General features: G+C 35.1%; 1 protein-coding gene and 1 long non-coding RNA gene across 2 annotated transcripts in view; one reads left to right on the top strand and one right to left on the bottom strand.

Annotated features, from left to right (window-relative positions):
* The window catches only part of DPP10 (dipeptidyl peptidase like 10), a 685907-nt gene extending 672927 nt beyond the window's left edge, over positions 1–12980 (top strand). The window contains exons 22-26 of the mRNA XM_082465825.1: positions 6394–6493; positions 6747–6805; positions 6920–6992; positions 10770–10843; positions 12335–12980. Of these exons, the coding sequence (XP_082321951.1) occupies positions 6394–6493; positions 6747–6805; positions 6920–6992; positions 10770–10843; positions 12335–12469 (441 nt within the window). The 3' untranslated portion in view covers positions 12470–12980. The remainder of the gene's footprint in view (positions 1–6393; positions 6494–6746; positions 6806–6919; positions 6993–10769; positions 10844–12334) is intronic.
* LOC309662807 overlaps positions 1–18770 on the bottom strand; it is a 619026-nt gene that overhangs the window by 156092 nt on the left and 444164 nt on the right. The gene's annotated exons all lie outside the window — the stretch shown is intronic.

The raw sequence follows: 18770 nt of genomic DNA, 5'->3' as shown, positions 1-18770 counted from the left end.
TACAGAAAAAGCAGTTCTAAGAGGGAAGTTTATAGCAATACAAACCTACCTCAAGAAACAAGAAAAATCTCAGATAAGCACTCTAACCTTACACCTAAAGGAACTAGAGAAAGAAGAACAAACAAAACCCAAAGTTAGTAGAAGGAAATAAATCATAAAGATCAGAGTAGAAATAAATGAAATAGAAACAAAGAAAACAGTAGCAAAGATCAATAAAACTAAAAGCTGGTTCTTTGAGAAGATAAACAAAACTTATAAACCTTTAGCCAGACTCATCAAGAAAAAGAGGGAGAGGACTCAAATCAATAAAATCAGAAATGAAAAAGGAGAAGTTACAATGGACACTGCAGAAATACAAAGCATCACAAGAGACTACTACAAGCAACTCTATGCCAATAAAATGGACAACCTGGAAGAAATGGACAAATGTTTAGAAAGGTATAACCTTCCAAGACTGAACCAGGAAGAAATAGAGAACATGAACAGACCAATCACAAGTAATGAAATTGAAACTGTAATTAAAAATCTTCCAACAAACAGAAGTCCAGAACCAGATGGCTTCACAGGTGAATTCTATCAAACATTTAGAGAAGAGCTAACACCCATCCTTCTCAAACTCTTCCAAAAAACTGCAGAGGAAGGAACACTCCCAAACTCATTCTATGAGGCCACCATCACCCTGATACCAAAACCAAAGATACTACAAAAAAAGAAAATTACAGGCCAATATCACTGATGAATATGGATGCAAAAATCCTGAACAAAAGCTAGCAAGCAGAACCCAACAACACATTAAAAGGATCATACACCATGATCAAGTGGGATTTATCCCAGGGTTGCAAGGATTCTTCAATATACTCAAATCATCAGTGTGACACACCATATTAACAAATTGAAGAGTAGAAATCATATGATCATCTCAATAAATGCAGAAAAAGCTTTTGACAAAATTCAACACCCTTTATGATAAAAACTCTCCAGAAAGTGGGCATAGAGGGAACCTAACTCAATATAATAAAGGCCATATATGATAAACCCACAGCAAACATCATTCTCAATGGTGAAAAACTGAAAGCATTTCCTCTAAAATCAGGAGCAAGACAAGGACGTCCACTGTCGCCACTCTTATTCAACATAGTTTTGGAAGTCCTAGCCATGGCAATCAGAGAAGAAAAAGAAATAAAAGGAATACAAATTGGAAATGAAGAAGTAAAACTGTCACTGTGTGCAGATGACATGATACTATACATAGATTATCCTAAAGATGCCACCAGAAAACTACTAGAGCTAATCAATGAATTTGGTAAAGTTGCAGGATACAAAATTAATGCACAGAAATCTCTTGCATTACTATACACTGACAATGAAAGATCAGAAAGAGAAATTAATACAACAATAAATTTTGTTATTCATTACATATTTACAGTGTTTTTACTTCAAATTAATTCACTGTGTATTACAACTGATGTGGTTCAGAAAGAATCATACAAGTCAAAGGCTGTAGGAGAAACTTTTTTTTTCAGTTCTGTCAGTATATCTTTTTGACTGCAATCATGAACTCTTGAAAACTATCTCAAAAAGTCACTTAATTATCTCAAAACCTGGGGCCCATGAAAACGTAAATCCTTAGTAAAATGGTATTACAGATTCCACCCCCTGTTTTTATAGTCCTTCTATCTATTGGATTCAGTTTCTTACACCACAGGTAAAATTTATTTTTTTAAAGAAATAAAATTATCTATATTTTAGGTCCATGGAATAAACTTTTAAAAATCTAGATAAATGTTAAAATTTTATAAGTAATGCTAAAATGCTTTGCAAATGGACGTGACATAACAATTGTAATGAATGGAACAGTCTGATCACTGAGAAACCAATAAAATGACAACACAACTGAAACATAGCAGCCTATACCAACTATTGACTATTGACATATATCAATGTCAATATATTGACAATATTGATATATATCAATATTGATATATATATCAATATATATCAGTATATTGACATATATCAATGTCAATATTGTCCTCTCATTGACAAGAGTCAGTATGATGAACCCCAGTTTTTGGTATCTTCCTGATAGATATGAGTTGCTTTGGAAGTTAAAATCACCATTCTGTGTCTACTAGAATTTATATCTGATTTCTTATATCTGATTCCAATATCCTTGTGGAATATTATTTTTCCAAGAACTTTTTCATTATCCTTCTTGCATTCAGTGAATAAATATGAAATGATAAAGAAGAAGGAAAGCAATTAAAATTTATTTTAATTCCTGCCAGTGTTGATTTTCTTTTAAAAATAGAATTTATTACCTGAAATAAATCAGTTTAAAGCAGTATTTTGAATAAGATTTTTAAATGCTATAGAGAGAATTTTATTCAAAATTTTTTACTATCATTTAAAGAGTATTTACCTTCATTAATCCCAAATCCTGGATTTTTTTTTTTTTAAACAGTAAAATACAATGTCTTATGCAACAGCAATTTACAACCCTTCTTTCACTTAGAATCACATGGAGAGCTCCACGGCCCATTGTCCACATATTGATTCAATTGTTTTTGAAGGCATTGATACATAATTTTTTAAGTTCCACTGGTCAAGGGAATGCTGGCTAAAGCTAGGAAGATATTATGTTGGGAATCTTTACTACATTATTACACAATAAGAACTTTCTATTCAAAATATGGACCAGCAGTACAAACGTCTCCTGGGAGTCGGTTAATAATGCAAAATCTTGGGCCCTATCCCAGATCTACTGGATTAGAATAGGCATTTTTAACAAGATTCCCAAATAATTTAAAAGAACTTTCAAGTATTGTTCTGGAATCTGCCCCTCCTTTGGAAGACACCATTCTCCTTAGTTCCTGGAGATAATGACTCTGAGAATCATGTGAAGCTAAGGTAAAAAAACATTATACCAATTTATTAATTTATATTATTTAAATATGATATACAGTTATTCTCAGGATAGTAATCTTCAGCTAGTCTCTCAAAGTAGTTATGTAAATAACAGAATTGTTATCAGTTGAAAGATTGATTGGTTGTTTTGGAATTAGAACCAGAAAAGTTATCAACTAAGATACAGTTTTCACTATGAGAATACTCTTGCCCGTTGGGAAATATTTGAAACCTCTTGACTACAACTCTCCATGATAGAGAGTTGGGTTGAGAGGCTCTCAGTCTCCATGATAGAGAACTAGAAACGATATACTGGAAAGGCTCCTTGTAGGGACAGAATTTTCAAAGTCTCTCTACAGTTTTGCTCTATAATAGCTATTTATTTACTTGCTTTGCATGACTCATCCCACACCTTCACACTTCTGAAGGGAAGCAGAACATGCCATCCCAGAATATGCCTCTTTGGCATAAGGATTATTTTGAGCTGATTATTTTAAGAAACAGCATAAACAGGAGACACAGCATAAACAGGAGAAGCTTTAAAAACAGAGTAGAAGTTACCCTTTTGCAAGGGACATTTACATTTATAAAGAAAACCTCTATTTGTGTCTCCCTCTCTTTACCAGGAAGGGAAGAATGACTAAATCATAAGAAACTTTTATCGCTGGAGAAGGCACTGACTTAAACCTACATAACAAACCTTACCCTTGTTTACAGTTCTTTTCCTGGTAACTTCGCATAACTGACTTTCCCCCAACATCTTTCTTCTGTCTTTAGTTGAACATGGTATTTAAGGTGGTGATTTGGGCCATCTAGGGAGTTACTTAGTTTCCCTGCTAATCTCCATGCATAGGTGAGGTGTACACGTAAATAAACTATTTGTTTTTCTCTTGTTAATCTGTCTTTTATTGGAAGACATCTCAGCCAATAACTCAGAAAGATAAAAGGAAATTATTTTTCCTCCCTTCCACTTCTTTCTTTAGATATGTTAAGACATTTAAGCCTATTACATTTTCTTGTATTAATTTTGCTGACTTCAGGCTATTTTCATCCCTCTCAAAGAGACTAAGCAAAGGTACTCTGGGAGCTTACTTCTATAAGGGATAATTTTATTTCTCTCAGTTTCTAATTGTTGCAGAAGCTTTGCATAAATGTCTGGGTACTAGCTAAATATTGTACAAAATTGACATATATAGGGGAGGAAAAATAATTTCCTTCTACCCTTCTGAGTTCTTGGCTGAGATTCTCTTATAATAAAAGACAGATTAACAAGAGAAAAATGAACAGAAGTTTGTTGACATGTACACCTCATGTATACATGGGAGATACTCGGGAAAATGAGTAACTCTGTGAGGTGGCTTAGAAATCAGGCTTAAATACCATCTTAATAGTGATGCTGAAAACTCGGCCTCTGTGCACCCATGCTGAATCCAATCTCAGAGACAGAGTTTTGGGTGAAGTAGAAAAGAATATCTTCATTGCTTTGTCAGGCAAAGGGGGATGCAGCAGACCATTGCCCCTCAAAACTGTGTGTCTCAACCCAGAAGGATTTCATGAGGAGTTTTATAGCAATGGTTCAAGGGCAGGGTTGCTGATAAGGATTAGAGTGTGTGCAGGGGCTGCACTCCTTTAATCTGGTCTCAGGTGGTCTGTTGAGTTTCTGTGGTTACTTTAATCTGGCCTTAGGTGGTCTTTTGAAGAGCTTCTCTGATTCCTTTAATCTGGAATGAAGAATGCTGACATCTTCCATTTGTTGGGGATTTTAGTACTGTAAAGAGCTCAAAGATATTGTTATGTGTATCCCTTAAGGCAGAACCAGGACCCTGCCCCAAGGCTGCACTGTTGTTTCTTGCCTGCTCCTCCCTTGTCTCTGCATCCCCTCCTTTCCCTGATTAGCAACTGTTCGAATCTGCCCTTTGGGACTCAGGGAAGTTCATAGAGGCTGGAGTCTGTTTCCCACAAACAAGAAATGGGGAGCAGAAAAGCTTCTGTGCTCAGGAGCCCCACAGAGTTCTGCTCGCTTTCAACAGGGAAAGGGAAGAGGGGATACAGGCATTTTAAGAGAGAGTAAATTATTGTTAGGAAAGACAAATGGGGCTTTAGAAGAATAGATGGGAGGTATAGTTTGTGATATAGTCTCTCTGGCTGTGGTGTCAACTTCTAGTCTCCTTTCCTGTGGCAAGAGGCAATCTTCCCTGGCTGATGAAACTTCCAGGGAGGGGATCTAGAACAATTGATTTCTTTTTGGAGGATCTGCCTTTAGGAAGATAAGGGACGTTCAGAGAAAGCTTCTCTCTGCGTTTGCTGTTTTTTCCGGTGCCTATACCTCAAAATAATCAGTATGCCAAGTGGCATACTTTGGGGTGGTGTATTCTGCTACCCTTCACATATGTTCTGTCAGCCACTTCAGTAACATCTGATTGCATTTTGGACTTTCTAATACCAATTTTTAAATGATGCTCCAAATAAGCATAAATGAAATTCTTTACTACTCATCTCAAGAGTTTAGAGAAAATAACAGGTTCCTATAGCACTGGACCACACTAGAATCATCTGGAAATCTTTCAAAAGTAGAGCCAATTGCATCAGAATTTCTGTGCTAAGGCCTGGGTATTAATATTTTTTTAATACCTACCAGGATACTCCATTGTCTGGCAAAGTGAAAAACAATGCCAAGAACACAGCAAGAATTAACGTCTAAAATGAACAGACAACTCAGTAGGTCATTCCCTTAGCCTAGCATTACTGTAGTTATTAAAATCTTTGGAAATTTTCTAGTCAGATCGTGGTCTACAAAAGAAAACTGGACACCTTGATTTATTTTTTTAAGAAGTTATAATTAAGTTTGTTCAAAAGCATTTCAAGAGGATATTTAAAAATTAAATTTAAAAATAATCCAACTCATTGGATTAAAAATAATCCAATTAAATTTTAAAATAATCCAACTAGCAAAAGTATTTATCTTATACCATTTCTTTCAAGTTTTTAGTTGTGTGGAATTGAAAGCAGAATCTATACTTGTGAAGATATATTTTAAATATTTAATTCCTCTTTCTTAATTCTTAATAATCATTATTATTAAATGTTTTATTAAATGAATATACTGTTCTTTTAAATATATAGTGCCTAAAATGATATGATTTAATCAGTTCTGTATTTCCCTAATTTCAAATTGTTTGGAGCTATTCCCAGATATCAAATCAAAGAGCAAATATTTGACACTTGATGATATATAATTAATTTTATATTTTACCTAAAGTTATTAAAATAGCTTATTATATAAAAATTTAAATAACTCTTTTCAAAATTTTCATCTGTACATAGTGATGTTAGTATATTCTTTGCTCCAGTCTGGGACATTATGAGACATTCTGATATGTATATTACCAAACAGTAACCGAAAGCTAAAAAAAATCTCTAGGAATATATATATATATATATATATATATATATATATATGAAAACTTTCTTTTTTTTTTTTGTCAGGGGTATGGTGGCTATATTGCATCAATGATATTAAAATCAGATGAAAACATTTTTAAATGTGGATCAGTGATTGCACCCATTATAGACTTGAAGTTGTATGGTGAGTACTTCCTACAGACTGACCTAATATAATGTATTGATTCGTAGACAAGAAAGTCCCCATGTAGAGAAGCTCAGTTGAGTTCATTTATCATGTGTTATCAGAGATGTTTTCAGCTCTTTATCGCCTCTCTGATTCAATCAGTTTTAGTGGAGCATGACAATTAAATGTGAAATGTAGAAACTAAATAATGAAATACGCTAGTCAAATGATTTTTAGTTTACCCTTAAATTTCTGTTTTCTTGGGTCACAGCCTCAGCTTTCTCTGAAAGATATCTTGGTATGCCATCTAAAGAAGAAAGCACATACCAGGTAACTAATTTAAAACCAACGAAGAAAGAAGAGTATTTTTGTTCTAAAAACCCAGTCAAAATGCAAATGTAGGTAAATCTTTATATACAGATTTTTGTGTTTTTGTTTTTATAGGCTTCCAGTGTGCTACATAATATTCATGGCTTAAAAGAAGAAAATATATTAATAATTCATGGGACTGCTGACAGTAAGTATTATACTTGCTGCTACTGATTGATGTGGTCTGACCTTGAACAAAGGGGTACATCCAAGGACTTGCTTACAGGAGGCCCTGTAACCCTTCTGGGGAGGAGAGCAGAGGAGAGGGGCACAAAGAATCTGATACCTGGTAGGAAGTGGGAAGAAGGACGTCAGGACTAAGAGGACAGGAGGCAATGAACCTCAGTGGCTGCACTGCCCAGTAAAACCCTCTGGGATGATGGAAATGTCATCTCTGTGCTGTTGAACACAGTAGCCACTGGCCACATGTGGCTCTCAAGCACTTGACATGTTTAGTATGACTGAGGAACTGAATTTTTAAATTTTATTTAATTGTAATTAATTTAAATGTAAATAACCACATGTGGTTATTAGTCACTACTAGGACAGTGTTATTCAGCATACCTCAAATGGAAACTAACCGGAAAACAGCAGCATAGCAAATGGGTGCCAGCACTGAGATGATATTCTGATGAGGTTTACCACTTAAAACAAAAACCAAAAAAGCGCTTTCATATCACCTCTCATTTTTTATTATTTTAAACATTGGAGATGAATGTGATTGATAATACTAGTAATAAATAATATTTTATATTCACATGAAGTGTTTGGTACTCAAAGAATTTTTTTTTATTATTTTATGTGAAATCTTACAACAGAGGGCTGAGTATTTATAGCCCCATTCACAGATGAGAAAAATCAATTTCAAGGAGGAAACTGATTTATCCAAGGCTACCTGGCAAGTGAGCAAAGAGAAGCAAAGCCTTGAAGCAATATTTCCTAAATCTTAAACTTGTTTTTGTCAGTCCAGTCTGCCCTGCCTCAGTATTTTTATCCCATTTTACATAGAATATCACTAAAAAGGCCTTATATCAAAGATAATACCAGCTGTCACTCAAACTTAACTTTGAGGCATGTCAGGTCACAGTTAAATTAGAGCTTAGATCAATATTGATATATACCATACATATATATATACACACACATACATATAGTATATATTTGAATAAATAGGTAAATGAGGGAGAAGAGACAAATCTCCCTTAGGTAGATTTCCAAACCATTTATGTAGGTGCCCCAACTCAAGGAGACAAAGCTTAATTATCCTCCCTTCCCCCTTCACAGTGTGTTACACTTAGTGATTTGCTTCAAAAGAGTACAGTATGGAATGGGGGGGAAAGAGTAACTTTCATGGCAGAGAAACTTGATAAACTTCACCTCAGCCAGGTGGTCAAGGTCAGCATTAACAGTGACAAGTCATGTAGATAGTATGTAACCTTGATGTGGCTTCATGAGAATGGCATTCTATCTCTATATGGTCTTGTCCCAAATACGCATAACCCCAGACAAAGCCAAATGAGGAACATCTTACCAAATTCCTGACCAGTATTCCTCAGAACTGCCAAAGTCATCAAAAGCAAAGAACGTTTGAGAAATCATCATAGACCAGAAGGGGTTAAGGAAACACTATGTCTAAATGTTTCTAAATGTACCATAATAATGTAAGATGTTAACAGTAGGGAAAGCTGTGTAAGGGATATACAGGAACTCTCTGTACTATCTTTGCAACTTTTCTGAAAATCTAAAACTATTATAAATTTTTTTAAAAAGACTTAGATGATACCATACCTGTTGTAGATGAAACATGATGTAAGAGAACATAAACATTTTGAAGGACATTAGAATTTTGTTCTAAGGTATTAAGAACTTACATATACATTGATAGTAATAACAAATAGTGATTATTAAGTAATGACTGTATGTTAGGAAATGTGCTAAAAGCTTTTAATATCATAGTATCTGTTTTTCACAAAAATACTGTGCAGTAGGTATTACTTCTCTTGTTATTTGACAAATTGGGAAAATGAATATTATGGAGTTTATATATCTTGCCGAAAATCACACAGCTATTGATTCGCTAGAAAGGTGATTTGAAATAGGCGTTGAGGCTCTTACTCACTTGGCTCTAAATCTTCAATTATGGGAATAAATTATATTCAAGGTTAAATTATTTTACATCTAGCCATCACACTGTAATATATTAATGTTATTCAGTTGTTTCTGTTAATATGTTGTAATTATTAAGGTAAATTATGTTGTTCCCTGACTCATCCAGTCATGGGCCTGGGACTTCACCTACCTGATAAAATGTAAGCAGACCTTCAGCACTCGTCACTTCAAAGAAAATACACCTGTGTGTTTGCACACACACATACACACACACAAATGTACTCACACACACCACACACACAAATGTACTCACATACACTACACACACATTCCACATGGGACTGGTAGATTATAGGTACTCAGTCAATACTACTATAATACTACCATTATTATTATCTTCCAAAATTATCAGCAAATCGGATAACTAAACCAACTAGACTTTTAATGCCCCCATTTAGTTTTAGGAAGGGGACAAATGGCAAATGTCAACAGGCTTTGCACTAGAAACTAAACAGAAAAAAAAATAATAACTGGGAAATCCATTTATGCATTTATCTTTTCAGCTGTATCCATGCAGCTGAATGATGGAGTCCTTTTCAATTTGTTTTCTGCAATAAACAAATGAAGTATATAAAGGATCATTTTATCTCAGTCATTGCCCTATTTATTAACATTTCTAGTAGCTTACATTTACAGAGCAATTTGCACAGTAATTTAGAAATGGCATGGTAATTTTCCCATTAAGTACAATAAGAGAATGTTGGAAAAGATTATAGGTAGACTTTTAAAAAGATATAAATGATTATTTGGAGTCTTTTATTGTCTGCTCCGTAGCAGGATTAATCAGTACCGTAGCATTAGAGCAATGAAGAAGCTTAAAATATTGATAAGGCTACCCTAGTTTTACACAGACAGTCAAAAAATGTGAGCTTAAAAGTTATTTACAGAAATTTGAAGATACACAGTATAGGAATGTATTGCCAAGGCAGCATATGAGCTAAGTGCTACACAAAAAAATTGAAGTGATTTGTCCAAGTCTTCATAGCTAGTTAGGGACAGTGCTACCACCCACACCCGGGCTGCTGTGCTGCTTATTTCAGAGTTTTGGAACTGAGGTTCAGGGAGAAGGAAGCTAGAAGGAAAGAGGAGAAACCAGTATGGTCCACATTAAATATTTAGCCCTTGACTAATGAGATGTGTATGCTGTTTTCTCAACATGAGGTATTCTTTTCTAATTTAATATAAGGCAGAATGCCAGTGTCTGAGAGTGGCCCTAGTAATCCTCAGAAAGAAATAGAAGGCTGGTTTGCTATTACTACCCAGAGAGGCGTTCACTGTGTTAAAATTGTTATAATGGTATAAAATACATGAATAATTACAAATAATAAATGATATGCAATAAAATAAATCTAATCACCATTCTGTAAAGTAGAGACTTAGTCGTAACTGCTGTTTTAATTTATTTTTTTATAATGTGAAGCTCAAAGTTTTATTACCATTGTATCTACTGGCTTTCCAGGTAAAGCTAGGTATCAGTCTTTTAAATGTGCAGTGGATGTAAAGTAAAAATCCATAAATGGATTTTCCAGTTATTATTCTTTTTTCTGTTTAGTTTCTAGTGCAAAGCCTGTTGACATTTGCCATTTGTCCCCTTCCTAAAACTAAACGGGGACATTAAAAGTCTAATTGGTTGAGTTATCCGATTTGCTGATAATTTTGGAAAATAAATACGTAATCTCTTTGAAAAAATGATATAAAAATGTTCTGATTCTGAAAAATGTATTTCCTTCAAATATCATAATTTAATTTCTTGCAGCAAAAGTTCATTTCCAGCATTCAGCAGAATTAATCAAACACCTAATAAAAGCTGGAGTGAATTATACTATGCAGGTAAGCTAGTTTTTCAGAAAAATATGTTTTTCTACCTTGGTTTTTTAGTTGTAAGATACAGAACACAGCTTCTATATGACTCCATCTCCCACCCTTTCATTTTTACTGTTTCTTTCAGCTACCAAATTGTGTTCTTATTTCCTAATTACAATGAGAATGTGGATCACCTTATGTTTTATATGTGAATTGCATAAACTCTTTCAAAAATGGTTTTTTCTTCTCTGACTTTTATTCCTATCACTGATAATGAATTATTTTAAAATAATAATTTTTATTTTCCTTCTAGTTCCTTTGTCTTTTTGTCAGTTTCCATCACTCATCATAAAAGGTGGGGGAAAATAGTTTTGAGTAAATAACATGAGAAAAAAAGGAGAGGGCAAAACATCATTACGTCATTTACATCTCTGCATTCAACCATATTTAGTAAATATTTATCAAGGATTTATTTTACAGGGGTATCTATGCTAAATGGGTCAACAGGACATAACTTTACACATCAAGGAACTTCAGTCTGAAGGAGGAGTCGTGGAAGGGAAAAAAATTGTTTTAATTCCTCAGCATTTGGAAGAACTAAGAGTGGTTCAGTATATTTAAAACACAGGAACCAGGGTTAGAATGATGAAAGATGAAGATGTAGAGATAAACAGATGTAGGGTCATGGCACTGACAGTGTAAAGGATTGTGAGGCTTTAGTCAGAGGGAAATGAGGCACCATCTAAAAACTTTACAGTCAGGAATTGACATGACAGTATTTTCATTTATATTTTAGAAAACTCACTAATGTCGTTTATATTGGAAGGACATTGTCAAAGTAAAAATTGCATTGCACAAGATTAAACAGACAAGGAAAACCTTATCCAAAACTACTGCAATAGGGGAGAAAGATTAAACTCAACTTTGTTAAAACAAGGGGCTGGAGCATTTTTAAGAGCCCCAGTGGAGGGACTCATTGCCTTCTGTGTTTGGTAATCAGCTTTAAGAAACATTTCTTTTATCTTTATGACAGGAAGTAGTTTTACAACTTGGAGACTGGGAGATAGGGGTGCTGTCTCTCTTTCAATGTTTACATTTCAAAGAGATGGTTTCCAAGTCCTTGAGAAAGAAATTTCCTGGGTTGTAAAACTGGCAAGAGTCTGAAAGAAGATTTACATACATTTCAAAGGGGCAGAGAAAGAACTTACAAAACTATCTAAAATTTAGTTAAGGTGATGTCAATGCCACCTTGTTCAATGTGAACATAGAAAGCTCTAACTTTCTGGCCAACAAGTCCTAATATAAATGCATAAAATTGTATTTTGTCTCAAATGTTGATTTTGATATGATTATAATAAAAAAGGAAAGTTTAGCATGAACAACTCAGAGTTGAATTACATGAGATTTCAGTCATATATTATTTTCCGAAGTTCCGTTGCCATGGGGCTAAAGTAATGAGTTCTGAGGAAGAAGACTTGCTCTGATAACTTTAAATCTCCTTTCCCTTCAATATCTTAGGTCTACCCAGATGAAGGCCATGACGTATCTGAGAAGAGCAAATATCATCTCTACAGCACAGTCCTCAGATTCTTCAGTGATTGTTTAAAGGAAGAAATACCCATATTACCACAGGAACCAGAAGAAGATGAATAAAGGACCCAATTTATATAGAACTGAAGGGGATATTAAGGCTCAATGAAACCTAACCAAGAGACTGTAATATTGTAGATGCTCCAGAATTTCAAGGGCAGCTTAAGGAGATGACACTGGAACAGCACACTCAGAGACAATGAACTAGAATTTGAATACAGAAGTCCATGTCTACTGTGTTACCAAGGGTGCAGAACCTGTTTCTTTGTGTAAGAAAGGTCAAAGGGTTGGTTTCCTGGGAGAAATTAGTTTTGCATTAAAGTAGGAGTAGTGCATGTTTTCTTCTGTTATCCCCCTATTGGTTCTGTAATTAGTTGCTCTCATTTTAATTTCAATGGCCACCGTCATCTTTGCATATAATGCACAACTTATCAGTACTACAGTCCCTGATCTTTGATGTCTGAGCTGCAATCTAACACTTTACTGTACCTTTAAAATAAGTGCAATTCCTTCATTGTCTATTATTATGCTTAAGAAAAGATTCAGTTAATAAAAACCAGAGTATTTTATGTAATTTCTGTTTATAAAAAGACATTTTTAAATGGGTCACAGGTCATGTAGAAATATGGGTTTCAGCACCTTCCAAAGTTCAACCATTTATCAGTAGATACGATATCTTTAAATCAACACATGAGGTATGTCTCACAATATGTATACACACGTGTGCATATGAAGTCAATCTATCTTTACATGTATTCATGCTACAAAGGATAAACTTTTGATGAATTAGAAGAAACGCTCTTTTACAGTCTGTAATGGATGCTTTGTTTAATGAGCCAAATATGATGAAACTTTTTTTTCCAATTCAAATTCTAGCTATTGTTTTCCTATAAATGTTTGGGTTGTGTTTGGTATTGTTTTTAGTGGTTAATAGTTTTCTAGTTGCAGTTTAATTTTTTGAATATGATACCTTGTCACATGTAAATTAGGTACTTAAATATTAAATTATAGTTTCTGATAAAGAAATTTTGTTAACACTGCAATGCCACTGAGTGCTATTTTGCTCTTTTGGTGGAGAAAGCTTTTTTAAAACACTGAGTCCTTTTACTTCTCTCAGTGAAGAATCAATTCTCATTTTCATGGTAAAAGCAAAGAGCTGGATTATTTCATTTGCTAGTTCCTATTTAGTATCCCGTGCCTGTCCAATTCATCTGTTACTATTTAATTTAAATCCTTCTGGTGGGATTTAGAAATGAAATACTTTTTATTTATTGGCCAAAAAGTTCACGAACAGCAGTGTTTACTATTTAAGGTACAAAATGTCTTAATTTCTGTGCTGTGTTGACTTGCAGTAGCGAGTAACTGAGAGTGTAGAATAAACTTGACTGTATGAAGTCAATTTAGGTCATGAGAATATTAACTTTGGTGACTAAAGTCAAAGAGTATCTTCTCACTTCACTTGAGGTATCTTCCAGAAGAGATGTCCAAAAGTCAAGCTCGGAAGTTCAGATAAAGCTAGGCAGCAGACTGTGTTTTTGTGGTTTTAAAAATTCTTTAGGACAGGCTGGATTGTCATGACATCAGAACACCAGGAGGCAACTTTAAAATGTCGTGGAATTGCTCAGTAACCCTCTTGTTTTGTGAAAGCATCAACCCCAAAATCAGGGTTTTTGGAAACACATAAATCGTTTTTTGGGTATTCTGCTTTTCTTCCAGATTCTTTGGAATTGCATCTTCACTGCTCTGTTGGATTCAATTTAAAATGGGAAAAGCTCTTTTCTGAAAAAAAAAGCTCATTTCAGGTCTTTTTCAAGAATAGTAAACACGTTTTTTTAAAAAAAATAAGTGTCACGTTTAAAAGGAAAGTTTTGCCTATTTTATTAAGATGGAAATTTCTTTTTAGGCTGAAGTCCAATTGAAGCTTTTTAATCAATATTTTAAATTTCAACAACTAGAGTTTTTTATGATGCAAATAATTATTATGTTGTCTGAAAGATGTGGTTTTATTGATTGTCTATTTGAGTAACATTTAAAAAGTATCTACCTTTTACTGTTCATCATTTCTCTTGTTTTATTATTATTATCAATGTTTATTTTTCAGTTAATTTAATACAGCTTCTAACGTGAAAGACATTTGTCTGGAACCCACTTTCACCTTTAAGGCTAAATAGATATTAAATGAAAACTACTGATTAGTAGGAAGGTGGAAAATTTTTATCTCTGTGATTATCTGAGTTTTAATAATTGGGCTATTTTGGATAAGGGAGGTGCCCACCAAAACACAGACACCAATTACTAAAGGAATCATGTAGCTGGATTTTGTCCTTAATACATTTGCATTTGGTCATAACCTCACAATTTCATAATTTCATGTGTTTATACATTCTAAGAGTTTCCTAGAACTTTGCAAGTGTTATTTCCAGGAGGAAGCTTTCCAAGTGTTATTTCCCCCTTAAAGTTAAAAAAAAAAGACTCAAGATAAACTAAAAATTCCATAATAAAAAAAGGTAAGTAGTATTAAATCATCCACAGAGATAACCACATAATATTTTGAAACTATTTTAAAAGGGGAAAGCAGTTTTTCACTTTAATTGCCTCCACTGAGGTCTCTAAGTCAACACTTGGGACTAAGGAGACTGTATTGTTTGAGTTTCCTGACAGAACTTAGGGCAGAGGACTCACTTCAAAACATGAATCTCAGCTCACCTGGAAAATGTGTCCTTTTTGATTGGATATTTAGCATAGAAATCACCATTGAGGCTCTTGTAGATACCAGTTGTAGACCTACTAGAACAAGGTGAGAAACTTTGGTCTTTACTATAAAGAGAATTACTTAAGCCATTGTCCTCAAAGGGTGCGCTTTGAAACAGAGGTACCTGGGGCTGAATTACTTTCAAATCTCAAGGGTCACTGAGGACACATGGCTGCTATAAAGAACCACGTGTGAAATACCGTTTGTGTCCTTCCTCACGTGGTTTGATCACCTGCACATCCTACAGCAACGAGCACTGCGTAAATAAACTGTGACACCTCAGCTGGGCTCTCTCTCACTTTCTCTTCTGGGAATTCTCTGCTGCTAATGTTGTCTCTCTACTTAGAACCAACAGTCTCACCACTTATATACTACAGACCTATATGACAATGTTAATGCCCCCATTGAAACCCAATTAATGGAAAACAGGAGCAAGTGACTATATATTTCCCTTTTTCTCCCCTCAGACATTCTATTATACATGGTTCTTGGAAGGCCCCATGAAACTCAGCTGTCACATCTGCGTGTCCTTCTGTGTCCCTCTTCCTCGTTTCAGGCTTCTCAGTCCTATTTCCTAGAATCACTTCCCAAAATAAGTTACCTGTGTACCAACTGTCATCTCACGTTTTACTTTCTGAGGAAACCCTTTCTTCCCACAAGAGCTTATCACTGTGAGTATTATAGGATGAAGAAATAAAATGAGAATAAAGAAGTGGTTTCCTTTCAGGTTTGAAGCTGTTTCTACTAAAAAGTTATTGGATCTTTACTAAGTGCCAAGCATGTAGTAAGTGCTTTATATTGATTATCAAATTGAATCTTTTCAACATCCCCTGAAATAGCTATTATGATTCCCATTTTACAGATAAAGAAATTGAGTCTCAGATAAGTATGTAACCTGTCAGGTTTACATAATTAATGAGTAAATAGCCCAAAACCCAGCTCCAGCCAACTTAGAAACCCATTCCGCTCTACAGTACTCCTGAAATGAGGAAAGTTTTAACCCACATTCACCTCAACTGAGAATGGATTCTGAATTTTTAAACATACAGTTCCAGATATTTTTGAGAATAATTTGATAGCAAAAATACTAAAAGGTAAATGATAGTCCAGTGCACAACCGTTGCCATGTTTGAAGTCACATGGATTCCCTAATGTCAAGAGGATGTATGTCCTATTAAAACATGTTTTCTTTTTCTGTTGGAGATATGTAAGGTTGTTCCTATCCGTGGAGACCCTTGCTCAGAAGATCATAACTATATACCTGAGAAGTTGTAAGTAAATTCCCTTGCTCTGGCATTAGGCCTAGGACATTCCAAAATCACTCCAGGAGGTATTCAAAGCATTATGTTGATCAAAGCACCCAGGCTCATAAACACGGACACATGAAGACCTCATCTGGTCATGAAACACCGCAAATCCAGAAAGCACTTTGCAACATTTAGAGTCATAGCTGGTGTCCACCATCCTATTTGCAATCTGACTTAAGAAAAACGCATTACCTTCCGCCTTCCTCTCACTACAGGCAATAGATTTTGCTTACCACTGATCAGATCTGCTAACAGTATTTTCATTTCATTTGACAATATTCCAGCAATTCTGGGGCAGAGAGTTTGTGAATTTAAAAATTTTCTCTTTCATCAAAGACGGTGCAGACAGGTTTTAAAGAAGAAACAAGTCATATAAAAGTACAATTTTGATTACTTTTTATATTTTTTAAAATTCCAGTTAAGTTTAACATAGCCTGATACAGGAGTCACTGGATTCTGATACAGCAGCTTGGTTACAAGGAAAGTCTCTGTGCTGATTGCCACGATCTGTATATTTCTATCAGACTTAGCACCAATTTAACTAAGCAATCTTTGGCATGAGTGAAGCTTGACAATGCAGAATTCCATACCACCAATAACATCATAGAAAACTCACATCTGTTCAAGACCTAGGCTTTTCATTACATAATCTCAACTAATCTTCAAGCCAAACATGTGAGACAGATGGCATTGTTCTCTGAAGAAACCAAGATTCACAGAGGTTACATAATTTTCCAATAGGGTCACACAGTGTGTAAATGACAGAACCAGGATTTAAATACAGACCATGATGACCTCAAAACTCTCACATGCCATAATCCTATCTATGCATTTTTTAGCTGATGAATCCCTAAGGTTTGTCACGCATATCATTAGATTGGATTCAACTTTCAAGTCCCTCTCTATTCAGTGTTGCCATTTAGTATGCATGGGGCTTCAAGTAACAGAATACAAGTTTAAAAGTTGCTTAAATACTGGTGACTCGATATATAAGCAGCTTGGACATCACCTGAGTGTCTGTTAGAAATACAGACTCTCAGACACCACCCCGGCCTTCCTGAATCAGAATCCAAATGTTAACAATATCCCCAAGTGATCTGCACACTCCGTAAAGTTTGAGAAGCACTGGCTTAAATGACAAGAAACCTTACTGACCACATCACAAGAGAGCTAAAGTTGGGTGCTTCTAAGAGCCATTTAACAGATCAAGAAGGAAATCAAATTCCAGTCTCCCTGTACCCTTTCCCTTCTCCAGCTTCAGTGTGCTGCTTGTCTGCTCTATTGGTTGCAGCTGCCTCAGGCAATACATTCTTTCACAGCAATGTCCAAGAATAGATAGGCAAAGAGTGACTATTGTTTTTAATAAGGAAAGATAATTCCCTCAAGTCCCATTGTCCAGCCTTTGGTTGCAAGTCCCCATCCTAGATATAAGAGAGGCTGGGACGTTCTATATCTGAAATTGCAGTCTCCTTCATGAGGGTGCAACAAGTAAGAACGGTAAGAGAACAGATGCAAGATAAGTGCCCAATGTACGGCCCAGAAGAGGTAAGAACAACCTACTAATGGCAACAGGATCCTTAGTCCTGGCATTTCAGCTAGAGGCACAGCTAAGGCATTGAACAGTGAGGCTGGGTGTTTACACAGACCCTTCTCTTGAAGGTGTCTCACAAAGACCCTGAAGATCTGCTCCACCTTCTAAGAGTTAGTACACCCTCCCTAGCCAACATTTTCTCTTTTCTTCTCCTCATCAGCGACACATTGTCTCCTGCAGGCAGGCAGTTTTGAAATTTGATTGCTGTGCTAACAAACCCATTTTTCAGGCTTGATTTATTCTAACAGGATTTATGAGGGCTTGATTATCTCCATATGGCCAGAATTGCTAGTTATTGATTCTCCTGATTGATGGATTACATAAGGCATATTCCTATGGGAAAATAAAAGTCCTGACGAGCAAACACAGGTAACGGGGTTTCCCCATTCATAGGCACTTTTTTTTCTTTTAGATTAAAAAAGAATTTTTAGAAAATTTTTTGTACCGTTTAAAAGTTACTTTTTATTTACAGTTATTACAAAATATTGGCTACATTCCCTGTATTGGACAATATGTCCTTGAGCCTGTGTTACACCCAATAGATGGTGCCCCCCACTCTCCCACCCCTATATTGCCCCTCCCCCTTCCCTGGTAATGACTAGTTTGTTTTCTATATTTGTGAGTCTGCTTCTTTTTTGTTATATTCACTAGTTTGTTATATTTTTTATATTCCCTATATAAGTGATATCATATAGTATTTGTCTCTGTCTGACA

The sequence above is a fragment of the Balaenoptera physalus genome (genome assembly GCF_965194825.1).
Source record: "Balaenoptera physalus genome assembly, chromosome: 6".
NCBI classification, from domain to species: Eukaryota; Metazoa; Chordata; class Mammalia; order Artiodactyla; family Balaenopteridae; genus Balaenoptera; species Balaenoptera physalus.
Note: the sequence above shows the minus strand (reverse complement) of the source record. Positions and strands in the feature narration are given on the sequence as shown.